Source organism: Mercenaria mercenaria, chromosome 13 (genome assembly GCF_021730395.1).
Source record: "Mercenaria mercenaria strain notata chromosome 13, MADL_Memer_1, whole genome shotgun sequence".
Classification (NCBI taxonomy): Eukaryota; Metazoa; Mollusca; class Bivalvia; order Venerida; family Veneridae; genus Mercenaria; species Mercenaria mercenaria.
In genome coordinates this window covers 47,505,677-47,531,339 of record NC_069373.1, presented here as the reverse complement: position 1 = coordinate 47,531,339, position 25,663 = coordinate 47,505,677, and the positions used below count along the sequence as shown (strand labels likewise).

General features: G+C 38.1%; 1 protein-coding gene across 1 annotated transcript in view; it reads right to left on the bottom strand.

The window, feature by feature from the left end:
- Positions 1-25,663, bottom strand: part of LOC123530350 (fibrillin-2-like) — a 43,063-nt gene that overhangs the window by 1,382 nt on the left and 16,018 nt on the right. The window contains exons 10-25 of the mRNA XM_053520875.1: positions 24,741-24,869; positions 22,065-22,193; positions 20,472-20,594; positions 19,428-19,556; positions 17,730-17,852; positions 16,555-16,683; positions 15,339-15,461; positions 11,661-11,789; positions 10,348-10,470; positions 9,302-9,430; positions 7,461-7,583; positions 7,100-7,228; positions 5,603-5,725; positions 4,379-4,507; positions 2,922-3,044; positions 983-1,111 (exon numbers count right to left, since the gene is read on the bottom strand). Of these exons, the coding sequence (XP_053376850.1) occupies positions 983-1,111; positions 2,922-3,044; positions 4,379-4,507; positions 5,603-5,725; positions 7,100-7,228; positions 7,461-7,583; positions 9,302-9,430; positions 10,348-10,470; positions 11,661-11,789; positions 15,339-15,461; positions 16,555-16,683; positions 17,730-17,852; positions 19,428-19,556; positions 20,472-20,594; positions 22,065-22,193; positions 24,741-24,869 (2,022 nt within the window). The remainder of the gene's footprint in view (positions 1-982; positions 1,112-2,921; positions 3,045-4,378; positions 4,508-5,602; positions 5,726-7,099; positions 7,229-7,460; positions 7,584-9,301; positions 9,431-10,347; positions 10,471-11,660; positions 11,790-15,338; positions 15,462-16,554; positions 16,684-17,729; positions 17,853-19,427; positions 19,557-20,471; positions 20,595-22,064; positions 22,194-24,740; positions 24,870-25,663) is intronic.

Genomic DNA, 25,663 nt, shown 5'->3' with positions numbered 1-25,663 from the left:
CATGTTCAATGAGTCACAAAACGTGGACACTGTACAATGAGGAACGAGAGGTCGACAATGTTTATTGAATCACGAGAACTCTACTCTGTGCAATGACGGACGAGGAGAAGACAATTTTCAATGAGGAACGAGAATTATTTTTCTGTGCAGTGAGGCATTAGGAGCAGACAATGCTCAATGAGGTACGAGTTGTTGACTTTTTGGAATAAGTCAGAACATGTCCCTGTGAAACGAGTCATAAGCAGACAATGTTAAATGAGTCATGAGAAGTTGTATTTGCCGCCCGAGGAGAAGACAATGTTCATTGAGTCACGAAAAGTTTCTCTGTGCAACGAGGCATGAGGAGTTGTTTCAGTGCAGCGAGTCACGAGTAGTTGACCTTTATCTCTTCTGTGGGTCAAGAGAAGCTGACTGTTTATTGAGTCAAAAAAAGTTGTCTTTTTGCAATGATGCACGAGAAGTTGAAAGTATTTAATGAGTGAAGAGGAGCTTTGTGTATGCAATGAGGAGTTGTCTTTTTTACAAGTAGGTGATTGAAGGGGCTGCTCTGCTTGAACACGGCTGTTTCAGTTTGACAATTTTCCGTGTTAACTGAACAGTTGACAGGTACAACAGAGGAGTGCAATGATTTTGTTAAAAGCGTCATCAAAGCTGTCTTGGTTTTATAGGTCGTAAAGTAATGTTTCATTCAGACTTGAGAATGATATTGTTCTGTTAATGTACCTTGAGCAGATGATTCATTTCATTCATAGAATGTGACTGCTTTCAACGCGTACTGAGCTGCTGATACTCTACTTTTGTCCCGAGGTTCTGTCTTTACTCTTAGTGGTATACTGCTTTAAATATATAATTATACAGGTATAATGTTTTCAATAATTTTCAAGATGAATCAGTAATAGATTTTTCAGGTAATCAAAACGAGATGGAAATAGTTTCATTATCTAGTTACCAATAATGTCATTAAAAGTTTTATCAAAGATACCTATGCATGTTGTTTCATTATAATCTAGCTCGTAACCAGGATCAGAACAGTTGCAAGTAAAACTCCCAGGTGGAAAGTCAACACAAGTGGATGACGGACCTTGACAAGCATCTGGGCAATCCTCTACATCTGAAGTAAAAGAAATAAATTTAATAAAATAAAGGTTGACGTGAAGCAAGTGCAAGCACCTTGAAAATCGATAACACCTAAAATTATAGTATTATGTCAATATAGATGGGTTGCAATCTGTATAAGCACCTTGGCTCTTGACGATACCTGGAAAGGAAGCAAAGGTTAATGAACAATCATCAGAACGATTGACAATACCTGACACGGAAGGAATAGATTAACTCACGTTGTTTGCGGGCCTGTAAAAGCAGCTGGATAATACATAAGCGATAGGTTAATAAAATCATTAAGATAATCAATTGAAAGTGCAGAACACAAAGAAGCAAAATGATATAGACACTGTTTAATTAGGTCTGTTCATGGAAGGTACAGGAAATTTGCACACCCTTACGGTCACTAGCACCGGCTTAAGTGTAACTCTGCTGTTCATAAACGTTCACCAATATTTGGAATCGTATATAAAATACATGTTACATTAAACTAGTCTTCTAACAACAAAAATAGTCTTTATATACACGTGGTGAACGGCACAACTTTTCACAAGTAGCTGACAATATCTAATTTGTCACGAAAAATGTCTCTGTGAAATGATGCACGAAGGGTCGACTTTTTTGAATTAGTCACGAGAAGTTGTCTTTGGACGAGGACTTGACAACCTCAAATGAGACATGAAACGTTATCCCTGTGAAATGAGTGATTAGGAGTTGACCATGGTTAACTAGTCTACGGGCATATAGGCATGAGGAGTTGACAACGTCCAATGAGTTGTGAAACGTTGTGGTCACAATAGCCTAAATAGTTTTCCCTATATATTCTATATAAAACTGACCTTTTTCAAAGAGCTACCAAACATAGCTAGACCCATTTCAGAGAACAAATCCTTACCTCATTTTAAAGAGTTATGATAAAACTGATATAAAATGAAGAGAAAAGTAGGGGTCATGTATCTTCTAAGAGAGATTTCTCTGGTCACATTTACTTACTGTAAACTGACATCAAAATCACACTGCTGTGACCTGGAAGTACTACTCATACTAAAATTGAGCTTGACTTCACCAAATACAACCTGCTCTCCCATTTTTCCTACCAAAATGTAAACAATACATCCACAATGAAATTTAAACAAAAACTAGCCTCAATTTAGACCTCTGTTGCCATGCCAAGTGAAAAATTAGTGTTCAAATACCTGGCAGCCATTACGCGACTAGACCAGATGGCTCCCACGCTGGTTCCTTTAGTTTAGTTAGACCTTGTCTAAGTGCAACGAGAATGTTTCTCTGTGCAATGATAAACTAGGGGCAAATAAAGTTCAATGAATCACGAGATGTTTTCCCTGTGCAACGAGGCAGGAGGAGTTGTCTCTGTGAAACGGGTCACGAGTGGCTGACTACAGTTTATTTTCTGAGTCCCGAGAAATTATCTTTGTGCAATGAAGCACTATGAGCTGACAATGTTTAATGGGTCATGAACAGTTTTCTCTAAGAAATGAAGCACGAGGAGTAGACAATTTTCAATGTGTAACAAGCAATTTTCTCCGTGCATTGAAATTATCTTTATGTATATAGGCACGAGGAGTTGACAACGTGCATTGAGGCCCGAGGAGTAGGCAATGTTCACTAAGGTATATGTAGATGACGATGTTCAATGAATTAAGAGAAGTAATCTTTGTTCATTAAAGCATGATGCGTTGTCAATGTTGAATGAATAACGAGACGTTTGGGCAACTTACACAATGTGTAAAATATCTATGACGAACATTCATGCTTCCTTAACATAGCAATACATAGAGATAAGCTGGAATATTACCTACCGACACATGTGTCATTGTTCACTTGCCAGCCGGAGGTACAAGTGCAAGAGTAAGACCCTTCAGAGTTCACACAACCTGCCGTTGGACCTGTGCATGGGGACGTCATTAAACATTCATCAATATCTGAAATGTAACATCAAAATACATGCTCAGTCAAACAGACTTTGAAAAACAAAAACACACCTCATATGCAAGCGGCCTTCATACACAAGCTTAAATACCTGCGCAGTTTCTGTCCAACGAGTTATACGAAAGTGTTTCTGTTCAATGAGTCACGTGTGCACTCTGTTCGTTGTGTCATAATGGGTGAACTGTGATTGATGCGTCACGTGAAGTCGTCTCTGTGCAATGTGTTCATAAATCCAAGGTCTCGAGAAATTGTCTTTGTGTATATACTACAGTGTATTTTCTTAGTCCCGAGAATTTACCATTGTGCAATGAAGCGCAATGAGTTGACAATGTTTAATGGGTCACGAGAAGTTTTCTCTGTGCAATGAAGCACGAGGAGTAGGCAAATTTCAATGAGTAACGAGCAATTTTCTCCGTGCATGGAAGTTGTCTTTGTGTATATAGGCACTAGGATGTGTATATAGGCACTGGGAGTTGACAACGTCGAATGAGTCACGGAAATTAGTCCCTGTGCATTGATGCACCAGGAGTTGATTTGTTTAAGGAATCACATGAAGTTTTCATTGTGTAATGAGGCACTAGAAAATGGTCAATAACTCAAGAGACGTTTTCTCTGCGCAACGACGCAACAAGTCCCTGTGCAACGAGTCACGAGTAGTTGACTATTTTCACTGATAGGAGAAAAGGTATTTTTGTGCAATGAAGGACAAGGAGCTGATAATGTTCATTGAGTTTTAAGTTGATATGATAATAAGTTGACTACATTCAAATAGGTACGGGGAGAACACAATGTTTATTGCGTCTCGAGAAGTTTACTCTGAAATGAGGTACAAGAATGAGACCATGTTCAATGAGTAACGAAGAGTTTGTTAAAGGGGGCTGGTATATTGGAACGTAGGTGTTTGTGTTTTTTCAATGTTTATTGAAGAGTTGACCGGTACAATCGAGAAGTGCAATGATTTTGTTAAAAGCTCCACCAAAGGCTGTCTTGGTTCAGTGGGTCCCAACGCAATGTTTCGTTTAGAACTTAGAATGCGGAGCTCTTCAAATTTTCCAATTGAGATTGTTCTATATAACTTGAGCAGATGATTCATTCTGTTCATAGAAAGTGATTGGTTCCAAGGTGTACTGAGATGCTGATACTGTATTTGTAGTCCTGAGGTCCTGTCTTTATTCTAGGTGGTACACTGCTTTAAATAGATATACAGGTATAATGTCTTCAATATATTTCAAGGAGAATGAGTAATAAGTAACCCATGTAATTAAAACGAGAGCAAAATAGATTCATTATTCAGTAAAAATTTCTTTAAAGGTTTCATCCAAAATACCTATGCATATTGTTGCATTATCAGCTAGCTTGTAACCAGGACCTGAACAGTTGCAAGTAAAACTCCCCAGTGGAATGTCAACACAAGTGGATGTCGGGCCTTGACAAGAATCTGGGCAATCCACGATATCTGAAATAAAAGTAAAAAATAAATAAAAGCTGATGTTGAAGAAATCGCAAGATCCTTAAATCTCTATGACACCTGGCCAGATAGTATTAGGTCAACATAAACAGATTGCAATCTGTACAAGCATCTAGACTCTCAACGATACCTGTAAAGGAAGCAAAATGTTAACACACGTGACGATAACCCTTTAAAAGTACCAGAACAATTGACGATTCTGAAACGAAAGCAAAAGGTTATCGCATGTGGGTTGCGAGCCTGTTTTTGCACATGGATAGTACGTAAGAGATAGGTTAATAGAATCATTAGGATCCTCAACTGAAAGTGCAGAACACAAACAAGTAAAAAAATATAGACTTGGTTTAATTGGGCCTGTCCATTGGAGGTACTGAAAAGTGCCACACCCTAGCGATCAATGGCATCGGCCTATGATAAACTCTATTGTTCCTAAACATTCATCAATATCTGAAAGTTTATATAAATATATATTAAATCATTCTAGTCTTGGAACAACAAACAAGAAGTCTTGATATACACGCGGTCAACGGCGCAACTTGTCACAAGTAGTTGACAATGCCAAATGTGTCACGAGGAGTTTTCCCTTTGTAATGATGCACGAGAAGTTGACTATGTTTTACTAGTCACGAGGAGCTGACAACGTCGAACGAGTCCTCAACCGTTGTCGCTGCGCCGTGAGCCATTCGTTGTAGACGGAGTCACGTAAAGCTTTCTCTGTGCAATGAGGCAATAGGAGCAGACAACGATCAATAAATCACGTGATGTTATATCTGAGCAACGTGTCACAAAACGTTTTCTTTGTGCAATAAAGCACAAGGTGTAAACAATGTATAACGAGTCGAGAGCTGTTTTCTCAGGACAATGAGACACAAGAAGAAGACAATTTTCAATGAGTCACGGTAGTTAAATATGTTCAGTGAGTCACGAGAAGTAGTCTTTTCTCATTAAGGCATGATGAGTTGTCAATATTGAATGAATCACGAGAAGTTTGTGCAACTTACACAATGTGTAAATCATTTACAATGAACATTTATGCTTTTTATAACACAGTAAGGCATAACAATAATCTGGAGTATAACATACCGACACATTCGTCATTGTTCAACTGCCAGCCGGAGGCACAAGTGCATGCATAAGACCCTTCAGAGTTCACACAACCTGCCGTTGGACCTGTGCATGGGGACGTCGTTAAACATTCATCAATATCTGAAATGTAACACAAAAATACATGTTCAGTTATATAATTTTTGAACAACAACTACAAAAAAAACACGTCTTAATAAACATGCGGTCTTCATACACAAACTTAAGTACCTGCGCAGTTTCTGTCCACTGCGTTATAAGAAAATGATTTTGTTCTATGAGTCACGAGTTGACTCTGTACAATATGTCAGAATGTGTGAACTGTGTTTAATGCATTACGCGAACTTGTCTCTGTGCAATGAGTCTCGAGAAGTTGTCTTTGTGCATATTGACACGAGGAGTTGACAATGGCGAATAAGTCACGAGAAGTTTGGACAAGGTGTTGACTATGTTTAAGAAGTCCCGAGATGTTTTCCCTGTGCAACGAGGCACGAGAAATTATATCTGTGCAATGACATGAGTGGTTGACAATCTTCAATTAGTAATGAAACATTATCTTTGTGCAATGAAGTTCAAGGAGTTGACAGTGTTCAATGAGTCAGGAGAAGATGACTCTATACAATGAGGCACAGGGAGTAGACAATGTTAATTTAATTACGGGACATTTTCTATGTGCAATGAGGTACGAGGAGTAGACAATGTTCAATTAGTCACAGAAGTTTGTTTCTGAGTAAGGAAGTACGAGGAGTAGAAAATGTTTAAGTAGTCACGAGAAGTTTCTCTGAGGAAGAAGGCACGAGGAGTTGGCTCTGTGCAACGAGACACGAGTAGTTTACTCTGTTCACTGAGTCAAAAGAAGCTGACTATTTGTAATGAGTCACGAAAAGCTTTTTTTGTGCAATGATGCACGAGGAGTCGACAATGCTAAATGAACAAAGAGGAGTTGCTTCTACGCAATGAAGCTCTAGGAATTGTCTCTGTGTAATGAGGCATGAGGAGTTGATTATGATCAATAGTGGCGAGAAGTTACTTGAAAAGGACTGGTATGTTGGAATGAAGGTGCTTCCGTTTGATTTTTTTGCCATGTTAAGTGAGCAGTTGACCGCTATAACAGAGGAGTGCGACGATTCATTAAAAGCGTCATCAAAGACTGTCTTAGTTCAACATTTCCTAAAGCAATATTTCATTCACACTTGAGAATTCGGCGCTCTCCAATATTAAAAAGCGAGACTGTTCTGTTTATGTAACTTGAGCAAATGATTCATTTCATTGAAAGAAATTTACTGCTTAAAATCCGTACTGAGATGCTGATACTGTACTTTTCGTCCAGAGGTCCTGTCATTATTTTAAGAAGAATACTGCTTTAAGTAGATATACATATATAATGTCTTCCCTAAATTTCAAGATGTATCAGCAATTATCAGGTAATTTAAACGAGAACGAAATCATTTATTATGCAGTTAGAAAATATGTTATTTAAGATTTTATCCAAGTTACCTATGCATGTTGTTTTATTTCTACCTAGCTCGAAACCAGCATCAGAACAGTTGCAGGTAAAATTCCCAGGTGGAAAGTCAACACAAGTGGATGATGGGCCTTGACAAGCATAAGGGCAATCTACGACATCTGAAAAAAAGGTAATTAATGAAAACAGGTTAATGTGAAGCAAGTGCAATCAACTTCAAAATCGATGACACACTAAATGGAAGCGAGAGGATAACACATGTGACGATTATCCTGGGCAATCCACGACATCTGAAATAAAAGTAATAAATAAAAAAAAGAAAAAGAAGAACAAGTGCAAGTACCTTAAAAATCACTTCAGCAATACATAACGATAAGCTTGAGTATAACCTACCGACACATGTGTCATTGTTCACCTGCCAGCCGGAGGCACAAGTGCATGAGTAAGACCCTTCAGAGTTCACACAACCTGCCGTTGGACCTGTGCATGGGGACGTTGTTAAACATTCATCAATATCTGAAATGTAACATCAAAATACAATTAATGTTCAGTCAAACAGACTTTGAACAACAAAAAGAAAGACGTCTTTATATGCATGCGGTCTTCATACACAAGCATAAATACATGAGCTGTTTCTGTCCAATGAGTCATAAAAAATGTTTCGATTCAATGAGTCAAGAGTTCTGTTCAATGTATCAGAAAGGGTGGCTGTGTTTAATTCGTCAACTGAAGTTGTTTCAGTGCAATGAGACACGAGGAGTTGATTTCAAGTCTCCAGAAGTTGTCTCTATGTAGACAGAAACGAGGAGAGGACAACGTCGAATCAGTAAGGAGAATTTGTCCCTATGCATTGAGGCACAAGGAGTTGATAATGTTTAAGGAGTCACGAGAAGTTTTCTCTGTGCAATGAGCCCCTAGAATTAGAAAATGTTCAATTAGGCACGAGAAGTTTTCTCTGCGCAAAGACGCACGGGGAATTTGTCTATGGGCAATGAGTCGAGACACGGGTAGTTGACTCTGTACAATGAGGCACGGGGAAAAGACAGTGTTTATTGAGTAATGAGTAATTTATTCTGAAATGAGGTATGAGAAGACAATGTTCAATGGGTAGCGAGGAGTTAGTTAAAAGGGGCTGCTATCTTTGAACGTAACTGTTCTTGTTTGATATTTTTCAACGTTTAGTGAAGTGTTAACCGGCGCAACAAAGGAGTGCATTGATTTGGTAAAAGTGTCATCAAAGGCTGTCATGATTCAAAAGGTTCTAAAGTAATGTTAAACCCAGACTTGAGATTGCGGCGCCCTCCAAAGTTTACAAGTGAAATTGTTCTGTTCTACGTACATGGAGCAGATGATTCATTTCATCCTTAGAAACTGAGAGTTTCCAATGCGTACTGAGATGCTTAAACTGTACTTTTCCGGTTGGGGCTCTGTCATTATTCTAGTCGGTATAGTGATTTAAATAGATATACAGGTAAAATGTCTTCACTTAATGTGAATATGAATCAGTTATAATTTAGCCAGGTAATCAAATCAGCACGAAGAAGTTTCATTCTTCAGTTAAAAATGTCATTCAAGGTTCTATCCAAGATACCTATGCATGTCGTTTCATTATTGGCTGGCTCGTAACCAGGATTAGAACAATAGGAAGTAAAACGTCCATGTGAAATGCGGCACGAGGTGTAAAAATGAGTCACGAGAAGTATATCCTTTGCAATTAGGTACGAGGAATAGACAATGTTCAAGAAGTCACGAGAAGGTTTTTCTGTGCAATGACGAACGAGTAGTAGACGATGATCAATTAGGTACGAGTTGTTGACTATGCTGAATGAGCCACGAGAAGTTGTCCTTGTGAAATAAGTCACAAGCAGTTGACAGTGTTAGATGAGTCATGAGAAGTGTCTCTGTGCAATGAGGCACATTAAGTTGTCTATGCTCAGTGTTTCAAGAGAAGCTGAGTATGTTTAATGTGTCAAGGAATGTTTCCGTTGTACAATAATGCACAAGGAGTTGACAATGTTTTATAACTGAAGAGGAGTTGTTTCTGTGCACTGAGGCACGAGGAGTCAACTATGTTCACTGAGTGGCAAGGAGTTGGTTAAAATGGGCTGCTTTTTTGGAACGAAGTTAATTTCAAGATAAATCATCAATAGTTTAATCAGGTAATCGAAAAGAAAACAAGATAATTTCACTATCAAGTTTAAGAATGTTATAATTAAAGTGTTTATCCAAGATACCTATGCATGATGTTTCATTATCAGCTAGGTCGTAACCAGTATCAGAACAGTTGCAAGTAAAACTCCCAGGCGGAAAATCAAGACAAGTGGATGTCGGACCATGACAAGCATCTGGGCAATCCACGGCATCTGAAATAAAAGTAATATATCTAACAATGTTGGTGTGAAGCAAGTGCAAGCACCTTGAAAATCGAATACACTTTATGACAATATTAGGTCAATATAGATTGATTGCAATCTTTACAAGCTCCTGGACTCTCGATGATACATGAAAAGGAAGCAAAAGGTAAACACATTTGACGATTAGCCTGTGCAAGCATCAGAACAATTGACGATACCTGAAACGGAGGCAACAGGTTAATTCATTGTGGTGGAAAACGTTTACAAGCACCATGATAATACGCAAGTGGTAGGTTAATAAAATCATTACGTTCACAATTAAAAGTACAGAACACAACCAAGCGAAATTAATACGACTCGGGTAAATTAAGTCCTTTCATGGGAAGTACTTGAAAGTGTCACATCATTACGTTCCCTAGCACCGGCCTAAGTGAAACTGTATTGCACATAACCATTCACTTACACAAAATACTTGTTCAGTCAAAGTAGCCTTTGAACAAAAATAAAAAAAAGGTTTTTATTTACACTTGGTCAACGGAGCAACTTGTTACGAGTAGTTTACCATATCTAATGAGTAATAAGCGTCGAATGACTCAGAAAACGTTGTTCATGGGTTGACAGTGTTTCAGAAGATTTCTCTGTACAGTAAAGCACGAGAAGTAGACAATGTTCAAGGAATCACGAGCTGCTTTCCTTCTGCAACGAGGCAAAAGGAGATGTCTCTGTGCATTCTGTCACGAGTGGCGGCTGACTATGTTCAATAAGTGACGAGAAGTAATTTTTGTTCATTGAGGCATGGTGAGTTGCCAATGTTGAATGAATAACGAGAAGTTTTGGCAACTTACACCACGTGTAAACTATTTATGATAAACGTTCATGCGTTTTGTAACACAGCAATGTATAACGATAAGCTGGGTATAACCTACCGACACATTCGTCATTGTTTAGCTGCCAGCCGGAACCACAAGTGCATGAGTAAGACCCTTCAGAGTTCACACATTCTGCCGTTGGACCTGTGCATGGGGACGTCGCTAAACACTCATCAATATCTGAAATGTAACACAAAAATAAATAATCAGTCAAATAGTCTTTTAACAACAAAAGCGATGTGGACTTCATACCAAAGCTTAGATACAGGAGCTGTTTCTGTCAGATGAGTAATAAGAAAGTGATTTACTTCTATGAGACAGGAGTTGACTCTCGACGTGTCAAAAGAGTTGAACTGTGTTAGATATGTCACATGAAGTTGTCTCTGCGCACTGAGTCACGAGGAGTTGAATATCAGTCTAGAGTAGTTGTCTTTGTACACATAAGCACGAAAAGTTGAACGAGCCACGAGAAGTTTTTTTTTCTGTGCACTGAGGCACGAGGTGTAGAAATATTTAATGAGTCATGATAACTTTACTCTGTAAAATGCGGTACGAGGAGTAGACAATATTCAATGAGTCACGAGCAGGTTTTTCTGTGCAATGAGGCACAAGTAGACAATGTACGAGTAGTTGACTTTGTTGAATAAGTCATGAGAAGTTTTCTTTGTGCAATGAGGCCATAGGAGTAGACAATGTTCAATGAGTCAAGTGAAGTGTCTCTGTGCACTGAGGCACGAGGAGATGTCTCAGTGAGTAAAGAAAAGCTGACTATATTTAATGAGTCACGGAAAGTTTACTTTGTGCAATGATGCAGGATGCCTTGACAAGGATTAATGAGTGGAGGAGTTTTTTTATTTCCGTGCAATGAGGCATAAGGAGTTGACTATATTCAATGAGTGACGAGTAGTTAGTTCAAGGGGTCTGCTATACTGGAACATAAATGTTTCTGTTTGAGTTTTCTCGATGTTTAATGAAGATTTGACTGGTACAACAGAGGACTGGAATGACTTTGTTAAAAGTGTCATCAAAGCCTGTATCGGTTAAATAGGTTCTAAAGCAATGTTTTATTCAGAGCTGAGAATGCGGCGCTCTCCAAAGTTTCCAAGCGATTTTTGTTCTGTTCTCTGAACCTTGAGCGGATGATTCATTTAACTCATGGTAGGCGACTTGTTCCGAGTCGTATTGAGATGCTGATACTGTACTTTTCGTCATGAGGTAATTGGTTTACTGTTTAAATAGATATGCAGGTATAATGTTGTCACTGAATTTCAAGATAAATCAGTAATAGATTAGTTAAGTTATCAAAACAAGTACCAAATATTTTCATTATTCAGTTAAAAATATGTCATTTAATGTTTTATCCAAATTACCTATGCATACTGTTTCATTTTCAGTTAGTTCGTAACCAGGATCAGAACAGTTGCAAGTAAAACTCCCAAACGGAAAGTCAACACAAGTGGATGAAGGGCCTTGACAAGCATCTGGGCAATCCACGACATCTGAAATAATAGTCATAAATAAAAAAACTTTGAAGTGAACCAAGTGCAAGCACTCTGAATATATATGACACCAGAAATGATAGTAGAGATATTAGGTCAATATAGATGAATTACAATTTGTACAAGCACACGGACTCTCTACGATACCTGAAAAGCATCAGAACAATAGACGGTATTTGAAACGAAGCAATAGATTAACTCATGTTGGTTGCGAGCCTGTACAAGCATCTTGAATATACATAAGCGATTACTTAATGAAATTATCATCAATTGAAAGTTCAGAGCACAACCAAGCAAAACTAATATAGACTCGGTATATTTGGGTTTGTTCTTAGGAGGCACTGGAAAATGTCTTACCATTACGGTCCAGCCTAAGCGAAATCTTTTGTTTATAAACATTTCATTATATAAAATAAATTTACAGTCAAACTAGTCTTTGAACAACAAATACATAGTCTATATACATGTGGTTAACGTCGCAAACAGTCAAAAGCAGTTGACTATGTCTAATGTGTCAAGAGAAATTGTCTCTGTGCCATTAGGCAGGAGGAGTTGACTATGTTATATTAAGCACGTAAAGTTGTCTTCGTGCATATAGGCAGGAAAGGTTGACAACTTAGATTAGTCAGGAAACGTTGAACCTGTGTAATGAATCACGAGGAGATGACTATGTTTCAGGACTAAGGAGCAATTTCTCTGTGCAATGAGTCACCAGGATTAGACAATGTTCAATGAGCCAAGACATGTTTACTCCCCTCAACGACGCACGGGGAGTTTTCTCTGTGCAACGAGTCACGAGTAGTTGACTATCTTCTATGAGTAACGAAAAGTTATATTTGTGTAATGAAACGGAAAGTGTTGACAATGTTCAGTGCGTCCGGAGGTGTTAACTCCGTTCAGTGAGACACAAGAAGAAAATGCTTATTTAGTCATGAGACGTTTACTCTATGAAATTAGGTACGTACGAGGAGTAGACAGTGTTCAATGAGTAACTATAAGTATCTTTCTGTGCAAAGAGTTACGAAGAGTAGACATTTGAAATGAGTGATGAGAAGTTTACTCTTTGCAATGTGGTCCGAGGAGTAAAAATGATCACCATGTCAGAATTTCTTCTGTAGAATGAAGCACGAGGAGCGGGCCAATAAGTTACGAGGAGTAGATTGTGTTGGATGAGTCATGAGAAGTTTTCCCTGGGCAATCAGTCATAAGCACTTGACAATGTTAATGAGTCTTAAAAAGCTCTTTTCTGTGCAATGAGTCACGAGGAATAGACAATGTTCAATGAGTCATGAGAAGTTTCTCAAGTCAACGAGGCACGAGCAGTTGTCTCCGTATAATGAGTCACGAGAAGTTGACTATGATCGTTGAGTCAAAAGAATCTGACTATGTTTAATGAGTCACAAGAAGTTTTCTTCATGCAATGATGTATAAGGAGTTGAAAATGATAAATGAATGACGAGAAGTTTTCTATGCATTTAGGCTTTAGGAGTTGTCTCTGTGCTATTTGACACGAGGAGTTGACTATGTTCAATGAGTGATTAGGAGTTTGGTAAAGGGGTCTGATATACTCGAATGTAACCGTTTCTGTTTGATATTTTTCCATGTTTAGTGAACATTTGACTGGTACAGCAGAGAAGTGCTATGACTTTGTTAAACGCGCCACCAAAGGCTGTCGTCTAGATTCAATAGGTCCTAAAACAACGTTTCGTTCAGACTTGAGAATGCGGTGCCTCCGAAGTTTCCAAGCGAGATTGTCCTGTTTTATATACCTAGAGATGATGATTCAATTCACTCATAGAATGCGACTATTTACAACGCGTACTAAGATGATGATACTGTACTTTTCGCTTTGAGTTCCTATCTTTATTCTAGGTGGTACACTGCTTAAAATAGATATACATGTATAATGTCTTCACAATTACAAAATGAATCATTCATAGTTTGGTCAGGTACTTTAAATGAGAACGAAATAATTTCACCATCTAATTTAAAATATGGCATCTAAGGTTTTATCCAAGTTACCTATGCATGTTGTTTCATTTTCATCTAGCTCGAACCCAGGATCAGAACAGTTGCAAGTAAAACTCCCGAGTGGAAGGTCAGCACAAGTGGATGACGGGCCTTGACAAGATTCTGGGCAATCCACGACATCTGAAATAAATGTAATATATGAAAAGAGGTTGATATGAAGCCAGTACAAGCACCTTGTTAATCAATGACACGTGAAAAGGAAGCAAAAGTTTAACACAGGTGACGATTAGCCGTGCCAAACCTTCGACCAACTGACAATATCTGAAACAAAAGCAACAGGTAAACTCATATCATTTATAAGCCTGCAAAAGCACCTGTATAATACGTATACGACAGGTTAATAGAATCACCAAGATCATCCATTGAAAGTACAGAAAACAATCAAACAACAACAAACAATCAAGAACGAAAAAAACACAAAACAAAAACAAAACAACAACAATAGACTCGGTTTAATTAGGTCTGTTCATGGGAGGTTCTGGAAAGTGTCACACCCTTACTGTAACTATCACCGGCTAAAGTGAAACTTAATTGCTCTAATTCATTCATCAACACCAGTAATCATATATAAAATACATGTTTAATCAAACTAGTCCTTGAACAACAAAAAAATACACCTTACATACACAGGGTCAACGGTGCAACGAGTCACGAGTAGTTGACTATGTATTATGTGTGACAGTTGGTTATGTTAAATGAGTCATGAGAAGTTGTCTTCGTGCATATAGGCAGGAGCAGTTGACAACCTCAAATGGGTCAAAAAAAAGCTGTCCTTGCGCATTGAATCAAAAGGCGTTTACTGTGTTTAAGGTGTTACGAGAAGTTTTCACTGTGCAATGTGGCACTAGGAGTAGACAATATCCAATGAATTACAAGAAGCTTTCAGTGTGCAACGAGGCATGAAGAGACGTCTCTGTAAAACCTGTCGCGAGTGGCTGACAATGTTCTATGAGTCACGAGAAGTTATCTCTTTGCAATGAAACACAAGGAGCTGCCAATATTTAATATGTCATGAGAAGTTTTCTCTGTGCAATGAGGCACGATGAGTAAACAATTTTCAATAAGCAACGAGTAATTTTCTCTTTACAATGAGGCACAAGACGAAGGCAATATTTAATGAAGTACTAGTAGTTGACTATGTTCAATGAATCACGAGAAGTACTGTGAAATCATTTTTATTCGCGTAGGACGGATTTTCGCGTATTTCGCGCTAGGACCGATACGCGAATTTAAGACCGCGCTATTGTTATTTTTTATTATATTTTCCCTTTCTAAAATTGAAAATGTGCGAATTTAAGCCCGCGCGAAACAGTCCTTCTTCACGTTTGCGCGAAATTTCATGCCAGCGAATTTAAATGATCTCACAGTAGTTTTTGTTCATTGAGGCATGGTGAGTTGTCAATATTGATAAAATAACGAAAAATTTAGGCATCTTACACCATGCTAAAACATTCATGATGAACGTTCATTCTTTTTATGACACGGCAATATATAAAGATAAGCTGGAGTATAACCTACCGACACATTCGTCATTGTTCGGCTGCCAGCCGGAACCACAAGTGCATGAGTAAGACCCTTCAGAGTTCACACAACCTGCCGTTGGACCTGTGCATGGGGACGTCCCTAAACATTCATCAATATCTGAAATGTAACACAAAAATAAATATACAGTCAAACAATCTTTGAACTAAGAACAGGTCGTCTTCATATACACGCGCTCTTTATACACAAGCTTCAATACATGAGCTGTATAATGAGTCATAAGAAAATGATTTCATCCAGTGAGACACGAGTTGACTCTGATCGACATGTCATAAGGCATGAACTATGTTAGATGTGTCACGTGAATGTCTCTTCATGCAATGAGTCACGAGAAGTTTAATAAGAATCTCGAAAACTTTTCTGTATGCATATAAGCAAGAGAAGTATCCTATATCCAGCGAGTCGCTAGAAATAGACAATGTTTAACGAGTCACTAGATATTTTCTCTTTGCAACGACGCACGGGGAGTTGACTCTGTGCAACGAGTCACGAGTAGTGTACTATCTTCAATGTTCTGCGATATATGACCTTCTTTGTTAGTTTGCCGTAAAACCCAACTCACTCACTCTCTGAATCTTTAACGTGTAAGGAAAAGTCTTCCCTGTGCAATGAAGCTCAACGAGTTGACAATGTTCAATGAGTGACAACAAGTGTTTTCTGTGCAAGTCGGCATGAGCTCTAAAATATACTTAATGAGTCACGAGAAGTCTATCCTGTGCAATGGGGTATGAGGAGTAGACAATGTTTAATCAGTCACGAGAAGGTTTTTCTGTGCAATGAGGAACGAGTAGTAGACGATGTTCAGTAAGGTACAAGTAGTTAACTATGTTGAATGAGCCACGAGAAGTTGTCCTTGTGCAATGAGGCACAAACTGTTGACAATGTTAAATGAGTCATGAGAAGTGTCTCTGTGCAACAAGGCACATTAAGTTGACTATGCTCAGTGTTTTAAGAGAAGCTGAGTATGTTTAATGAGTCACGGAATGTTTTCTTTGCGCAATGATGCACGAGGAGTTGACAATGTTTTATGACTGAAGAGGAGTTGTTTCTGTGCAATGAGGCACGAGGGGTTGACTTTGTTCACCGAGTGGCGAGGATTGGGTTGAAATGGGATGATATATTAGAACGTAGCTAATTTTCAAAATAAATCATTAATAGTTTAGTCAGGTAATCAAAACGAGAAGATAGATACCTATGCATGTTGTTTTATTATCAGCTAGCTCGTAACCAGTATCAGAACAGTTGCAAGTAAAACTCCCAGGCGGAAAATCAACACAAGTTGATGACGGGCCTTGACAAGCATCGGGGCAATCCACAACATCTGAAACAAAACATTGCTGCAGTAAAGCAAGTGCAAGCACCTTGAAAATTGATGACATCTGAAATGACAGTATTACTTCAATATAGATGAGTTACAAGGTGTACACGCTTCTGCACTCTCAACGATACCTGAAAAGGAATCAAAAGATTAGCACACGTGACGATATTCCTGTACAAGCATCATAACAATCGACGACACCTGAAACGGAAGGTTGACTCATTTTGGTTGCGATCCTGTACAAGCAACTGGAATACATGTAAGTAATAGTTTAATAAAAAACATTAAGATCATCGATTGAAAGTACAGAACACAATTATGTAAAATGATATTGACTCGGTTTAATTAGGTCTGTTTATAGGAGGCACTGGGTCACACCCTTACGGTGCCCCCATCCCCCTAGCACCGACCTAAGTGAAACTATTGTTCATAGACATTCGTCATTATAATATATCTTCTATAAAATACATGTCCAGTCAAACAAGTCTTGGAACCATGTTAAATGAGTTACAAGAAGTTGTCTTCGTGCATATAGGCACAAGGAATTGACAACGTCGAATGAGTCATAAAACGTTGTCCCTGTGCAATGATTCACAAAGAGTTGACTATGTTTAAGGAGTAACAAGAAGTTTTCTCTGTGCCATGAGATACTAGGAGAAGACAATGTTCATGTTCCATGAATCACGAGATGTTTTCCCTGTGCACCGAGGCACGAGGAGTTGTCTCTGTGCAACATGTCACCAGTGATTTACTATTTTCTATGAGTCAAGAAAAAATATCTCTGTGCAATGAAACACAAGGAGTTGACAATTTTTAATGAGTCACAAATAATTTTCTCTGTGTACTGAGGCAAAAGATAAGCAATATTCAAAGATGTACACGTAGTTGACTATGTTCAGTTAGTCACGAAAAGTAGTTTTTTTGTCATAGTGAGTTGTCAATGTTGAACAAGTTTTGTCATCTTACACCATATGCAAAAACATTTATTACGAACAGTCATGCTTTTTATAACACAGCAATGCATTACGATAAGCTGGAGTATAACCTACCGGCACATTCATCACTGTTCACTTGCCAGCCGGAGGCACAGGTGCATGAGTAAGACCCTTCAGAGTTCACACAGCCTGCCGTTGGACCTGTGCATGGGAACGTCGTTAAACATTCATCAATATCTGAAAAGTAACATTAAAACACATGTTCATTCAACAAGTCTCTGAAAAACAAACAAAAGACGTTTTGATATACAAGCGGTCTTCATACACAAGCTTAAATACATGAGCTGTTTCTGTCGATGAGTCGTAAGAAAATAATTGTGTTCAATGATTCACGACTTGACTCTGTTCGATGTGCGATGTGTCATAATGGATGAACACGTAGTCTTCATACACACGCTTAAATACATGAGCTGTAAATGAATCATAAGAAAATGATTTCGTTCAGTGAGACACGAGTTGACTCTGATCGACGTGTCATAAGGGATGAACTGTGTAAGATGTGTCCCGTGAAGTTGTCTCCGTGCAATGAGTCAGGAGGTGGTGAATATGAGTCTATAAAAGTTGCCTGTGTGCATATATGATAAAGTAGTTGACTAGTTTCACTGATTAAAGAAAAGTTATTATTGTCCAATGAAGCACAAGGTGTTGACAATGTTTAATGAGTCACGAGAATATGACTCTGTAAAAAGAGGCTGTAGAAGTTTACTCTGTGATATTTAGTACGAGACGAGGAAAGACAATGTTCAATGAGTCAAGAGAAGATTATTTTTTTTGTGCAATGTGGCACGAAAAGTAGAAAATGAAGTTTACTCAGTGCAGTTGGGTACGAGAATTACACAATGTTTAATGAGTCAAAAAATGCTTTTCTGTGCAATAAGGGACGATGTGTAAACAGTTTTCAAGAGGTACGAATAGCTGACTATGTTGAACGAGTCACGAAATATTGTCCCAGTGCAATGAGTCCCAAGAAGTTGACAATGTTAAATGAGTCATGAGAAATTTTATTTGTGTAATGAGGCACGAGGAGTAGACAATGTTCAGTGAGCCAGGAGAAGATTTTCTGTGCTACGAGGCAAGAGGAGTTGTCTAGGTGCAACGACTCACGAGTGCTTGACTATGTTCAGTGAGTCAAGAGAAGCTTACTGTTCTTAATGAGTCACGGAACGTTTTCTTTGTGCAATGTTGTACCAAGAGTTGACAATGTTTAATGATTGGAGAGTAGTTATTTCTATGGAATGAGGCCTTAGTAGCTGTATCTGTGCAATGAGGCACTAGGAGTTGTCTATGTTCAGTGAAGGACGAGGAGTTGGTAGAAGAGGGATGCTATACGTGATCGTAGTTGTTTCTGTTTGATCTTTTTTCATGTTTAGTGACCGGTACAACAGATGAGTGCAACGATTTTGTTAAAAGCATCCTCAAAGGCTACCATGGGTCAATAGGCCCTAAAGAAACATTTCATTCAGACTTGAGAATGCAGCGCTCTCAAAAAATTTCCAAGTGATATTGTTCTTTTGAGCAGATGATTCATTTCATCCATGTAAGTTTACTCCAATATGCATTTCGTTGATTTTCGTTGGGCCTGAGGTCCTGTCTTTATTCTAGGTGGTATAGTGTTTTAAACAAATAAACAAGTATTATGTTTTCACTTAATTTCTAGATGGATCAGTAATAGTTTAGTCAGGTTAACAAAACGAAAATGAAATGATTTCATTATTATGTTACGAATGTCATTGAAGGTTTTATCCAAGATACCTATGCATGCTGTTTCATTATCAGCTAGCTTGTAACCAGGATCAGAACAGTTGCAAGTAAAACTCCCAAGTGGAAGGTCAACACAAGTGGACGACGGGCCTTGACATGCGTCTGGGCAATCCACGACATCTGAAATAAAAGTAATATATCTAACAATGTTGGTATGAAGCAAGTGCAAGCACCTTGAAAATCGAATACACTTTATGACAATATTAGGTCAATATAGATTGATTGCAATCTGTACAAGCACCTGGACTCTCAATGCTACATGAAAAGGAAGCAAAAGGTAAACACATTTGACGATTAGCCTGTGCAAGCATCAGAACAATTGACGATACCTCAAACGGAGGCAATAGGTTAATTCATTATGGTGGAAAACGTTTACAAGCACCATGATAATACGCAAGTGGTAGGTTAATAAAATCATTACGTTCACAATTAAAAGTACAGAACACAACCAAGCGAAATTAATACGACTCGGGTAAATTAAGTCCTTTCATGGGATGTATTTGAAAGTGTCACACCATTACGTTCCCTAGCACCGGCCTAAGTGAAACTGTATTGCACATAACCATTCACTTACACAAAATACTTGTTCAGTCAAAGTAGCCTTTGAACAAAAATAAAAAAAAGGTTTTTATTTACACTTGGTCAACGGGGCAACTTGTTACGAGTAGTTTACTATGTCTAATGAGTAATAAGCGTCGAATGACTCAGAAAAAGTGACAATGAGTTGACAGTTAAGAAGATTATCACTGTACAGTAAAGCACGAGAAGTAGACAATGTTCAAGGAATGACGAGCTGCTTTCCCTCTGCAACGAGGCAAAAGGAGATGTCTCTGTGCATTCTGTCACGAGTGGCGGCTGACTATGTTCAATAAGTGACGAGAAGTAATTTTTGTTCATTGAGGCATGGTGAGTTGCCAATGCTGAATGAATAACGAGAAGTTTTTGGCAACTTACACCACGTGTAAACTATTTATGATAAACGTTCATGTGTTTTGTAACACAGCAATGTATAACGATAAGCTGGGTATAACGTACCGACACATTCGTCACTGTTCAGCTGCCAGCCGGAACCACAAGTGCATGAGTAAGACCCTTCAGAGTTCACACATTCTGCTGTTGGACCTGTGCATGGGGACGTCGCTAAACACTCATCAATATCTGAAATGTAACACAAAAATAAATGTTCAGTCAAATAGTCTTTTAACAACAAAAGCGATGTCTTCATTACACGTGGACTTCATACCAAAGCTTAGATACAGGAGCTGTTTCTGTCAGATGAGTAATAAGAAAATGATTTACTTCTATGAGACAGGAGTTGACTCTTTTGACGTGTCAAAAGAGTTGAACTGTGTTAGATATGTCACATGAAGTTGTCTCTGCGCACTGAGTCACGAGGAGTTGAATATCAGTCTAGAGTAGTTGTCTTTGTACACATAAGCACGGGCGGGGCATATGTTCTCCGTGACTATTTGATAAACGACATTGTGTCTGATATCATTAGTCCTCCACCTCTGATTCATGTGGGGAAGTTGGCAGTTACTTGCGGAGAACAGGTTTGTACTGGTACAGAATCCAGGAACACTGGTTAGGTTAACTGCCCGCCGTTACATGACTGAAATACCGTTGAAAAACGGCGTTAAACCCAAAACAAACAAAAAACAAACACATAAGCACGAAAGGTTGAACGAGCCACGAGAAGTTTTTTTTTCTGTGCATTGAGGCACGAGGTGTAGAAATATTTAATGAGTCATGAGAACTTTACTCTGTAAAATGAGGTACGAGGAGTAGACAATATTCAATGAGTCACGAGCAGGTGTTTCTGTGCAATGAGGCACAAGTAGACTATGTACGAGTAGTTGACTTTGTTGAATAAGTCATGAGAAGTTTTCTCTGTGCAATGAGGCCATAGGAGTAGACAATGTTCAACGAGTCAAGTGAAGTGTCTCTGTGCACCGAGGCACGAGGAGATGTCTCGTGAGTAAAGAAAAGCTGACTATATTTAATGAGTCACGGAAAGTTTACTTTGTGCAATGATGCAGGATGCCTTGACAAGGATTAATGAGTGGAGGAGTTTTTTTTATTTCCGTGCAATGAGGAATGAGGAGTTGACTATATTCAATGAGTGACGAGTAGTTAGTTCAAGGGGTCTGCTATACTGGAACATAAATGTTTCTGTTTGAGTTTTCTCGATGTTTAATGAAGATTTAACTGGTTCAACAGAGGACTGGAATGACTTTGTTAAAAGTGTCATCAAAGCCTGTCTCGGTTAAATAGGTTCGAAAGCAATGTTTTATTCAGAGCTGAGAATTTCGAAAGCAATGTTTTATTCAGAGCTGAGAATGCGGCGCTCTCCAAAGTTTCCATGCGAGATTGTTCTGTTCTCTGAACCTTGAGCAGATGATTCATTTAACTCATGGTAGACGACTTGTTCCGAGTCGTATTGAGATGCTGATACTGTACTTTTTGTCCTGAGGTAATTGGTTTACTGTTTAAATAGATATACAGGTATAATGTTGTCACTAAATTTCAAGATAAAGCAGTAATAGTTTAGTTAAGTTATCAAAACAAGTACAAAATATTTTCATTATTCAGTTAAAAATATGTCATTTAATGTTTTATCCAAGTTACCTATGCATACTGTTTCATTTTCAGTAAGCTCGTAACCAGGATCAGAACAGTTGCAAGTAAAACTCCCAAACGGAAAGTCAACACAAGTGGATGAAGGGCCTTGACAAGCATCTGGGCAATCCACGACATCTGAAATAATAGTCATAAATAAAAAAAACTTTGAAGTGAACCAAGTGCAAGCACTCTGAATATATATGACACCAGAAATGATAGTAGAGATATTAGGTCAATATAGATGAATTACAATTTGTACAAGCACACGGACTCTCTACGATACCTGAAAAGCATCAGAACAATAGACGGTATTTGAAACGAAGCAATAGATTAACTCATGTTGGTTGTGAGCCTGTACAAGCACCTTGAATATACATAAACGATTGCTTAATGAAATTATCATCAATTGAAAGTTCAGAGCACAACCAAGCAAAACTAATATAGACTCGGTATATTTGGGTTTGTTCTTAGGAGGCACTGGAAAATGTCTCACCATTACGGTCCAGTACGGTGCCCCTAAAGTGACATGTTACGCACTTTTTTTTCCACTTAGGTAATGTGAGACTTTTTTATTTCGTTTAAACGAAATCATTTCGTTTAAACGAAATAACTACTTCGTTTAAACGAAATCATTTCGTTTTAACGAAATAAGTATTTCGTTTAAACGAAATCATTTCGTTTTAACGAATTAGTTATTTCGTTTAAACGAAATAACTAATTCGTTTAAACGAAATAACTAATTCGTTTAAACGAAATGATTTCGTTTTTACGAAATGTTATTTTGTTTAAACGAAATGATTTCGTTTAAACGAATTAGTTATTTCGTTTAAACGAATTAGTTATTTCGTTTAAACGAAATAGTTATTTCTTTTAAACGAAATTATTTCGTTTAAACGAAATTATTTCGTTTAAACGAAATAGTTATTTCGTTAAAAAGAAATAATTTCGTTTAAACGAAATAAAAAAGTCTCACATTACCTAAGTGGAAAAAAAGTGCGTAACATGTCACTTTAGAGGCACCGTAGTCCAGCCTAAGCGAAATCTTTTGTATATAAACATTTCATTATATAAAATAAATTTACAGTCAAACTAGTCTTTGAACAACAAATACATAGTCTATATACATGTGGTTAACGTCGCAAACAGTCACAAGCAGTTGACTACGTCTAATGTGTCACGAGAAATTGTCTCTGTGCCATTAGGCAGGAGGAGTTGACTATGTTTAATTAAGCACGTAAAGCTGTCTTTGTGCATATAGGCAGGAAAGGTTGGTTGACAACTTAGATTAGTCAGGAAACGTTGAACCTGTGCAATGAATCACGGGGAGGTGACTATGTTTCAGGACTAACGAGAAATTTCTCTGTGCAATGAGTCACCAGGATTAGACAATGTTCAATGAGCCAAGACATGTTTACTCCCCTCAACGACGCACGGGGAGTTTTCTCTGTGCAACGAGTCACGAGTAGTTGACTATCTTCTATAAGTAACGAGAAGTTATATTTGTGTAATGAAACGGAAGGTGTTGATAATGTTCAGTGCGTCAGGAGGTGTTAACTCCGTTCAGTTGAGGCACGAGAAGAAAATGCTTATTGAGTCATGAGACGTTTACTCTATGAAATTAGGTACGTACGAGGAGTAAACAGTGTTCAATGAGTAACTATAAGTATCTTTCTGTGCAATGAGTTACGAAGAGTAGACATTTGTAATGAGTCATGAGAAGTTTACTCTTTGCAATGTGGTCCGAGGAGTAAATATGATCACCATGTCAAAATTTCTTCTGTAGAATGAAGCACGAGGAGCGGGCCAGTAAGTTACGAGGAGTAGACTGTGTTGGATGAGTCACGAGACGTTTTCCCTGGGCAATCAGTCATAAGCACTTGACAATGTTAATGAGTCTTAAAAAGCTCTTTTCTGTGCAATGAGTCACGAGGAATAGACAATGTTCAATGAGTCATGAGAAGTTTCTCAAGTCAACGAGGCACGAGCAGTTGTCTCTGTACAATGAGTCACGAGAAGTTGACTATGATCGTTGAGTCAAAAGAATCTGACTATATTTAATGAGTCACAAGAAGTTTTCTTGATGCAATGATGTATTAGGAATTGAAAATGATAAATGAATGACGAGAAGTTGTTTCTATGCATTTAGGCTTTAGAAGTTGTCTCTGCTATTTGACACGAGGAGTTGACTATGTTCAATGAGTGATGAGAAGTTTGGTAAAGGGGTCTGATATATTCGAATGTAACCGTTTCGATATTTTTCCATCTTTAGTGAACACTTGACTTGTACAACAGAGAAGTGCAATGACTTTGCTAAACGCGCCACCAAAGGCTGTCGTCTAGATTCAATAGGTCCTAAAACAACGTTTCGTTAAGACTTGAGAATGCGGTGCCTCCGAAGTTTCCAAGCGAGATTGTCCTGTTTTATATACCTAGAGATGATGATTCATTTCACTCATAGAATGCGACTATTTACAACGCGTACTAAGATGATGATACTGTACTTTTCGCTTTGAGTTCCTATCTTTATTCTAGGTGGTATACTGCTTAAAATAGATATACATGTATAATGTCTTCACAATTACAAAATGAATCATTCATAGTTTGATCAGGTACTTCAAATAAGAACGAAGTAATTTCACCATCTAGTTTAAAATATGCTATCTAAGGTTTTATCCAAGTTACCTATGCATGTTGTTTCATTTTCATCTAGCTCGAACCCAGGATCAGAACAGTTGCAAGTAAAACTCCCGAGTGGAAGGTCAGCACAAGTGGATGACGGGCCTTGACAAGATTCTGGGCAATCCACGACATCTGAAATAAATGTAATATATGAAAAGAGGTTGATATAAAGCCAGTACAAGCACCTTGTTAATCAATGACACGTGAAAAGGAAGCAAAAGGTTAACACAGGTGACGATTAGCCGTGCCAAACCTTAGACCAACTGACAATATCTGAAACAAAAGCAATAGGTAAACTCTTATCATTTATAAGCCTGCAAAAGCACCTGTATAATACGTATACGATAGGTTAATAGGATTAATAAGATCATCCATTGAAAGTACAGAAAACAATCAAACAACAACAAAAATCAACGACGAAAAACACAAAACAAAAACAAAACAACAACAATAGACTCGGTTTAATTAGGTCTGTTCATGGGAGGTTCTGGAAAGTGTCACACCCTTACTGTAACTATCACCGGCTAAGGTGAAACTTAATTGTTCTAAATCATTCATCAAAACCAGTTATCTTATATAAAATACATGCTTAATCACACTAGTCCTTGAACAACAAAAAATACACCTTACATACACAGGGTCAACGGTGCAACGAGTCATGAGTAGTTGACTATGTATTATGTGTGACAGTTGGTTATGTTAAATGAGTCATGAGAAGTTGTCTTCGTGCATATAGGCAGGAGCAGTTGACAACCTCAAATGGGTCACAAAAAGCTGTCCTTGCGCATTGAATCAAAAGGCGTTTACTGTGTTTAAGGTGTTACGAGAAGTTTTCACTGTGCAATATGGCACTAGGAGTAGACAATATCCAATGAATTAAAAGTAGCTTTCAATGTACAACGAGTCATGAAGAGACGTCTCTGAAC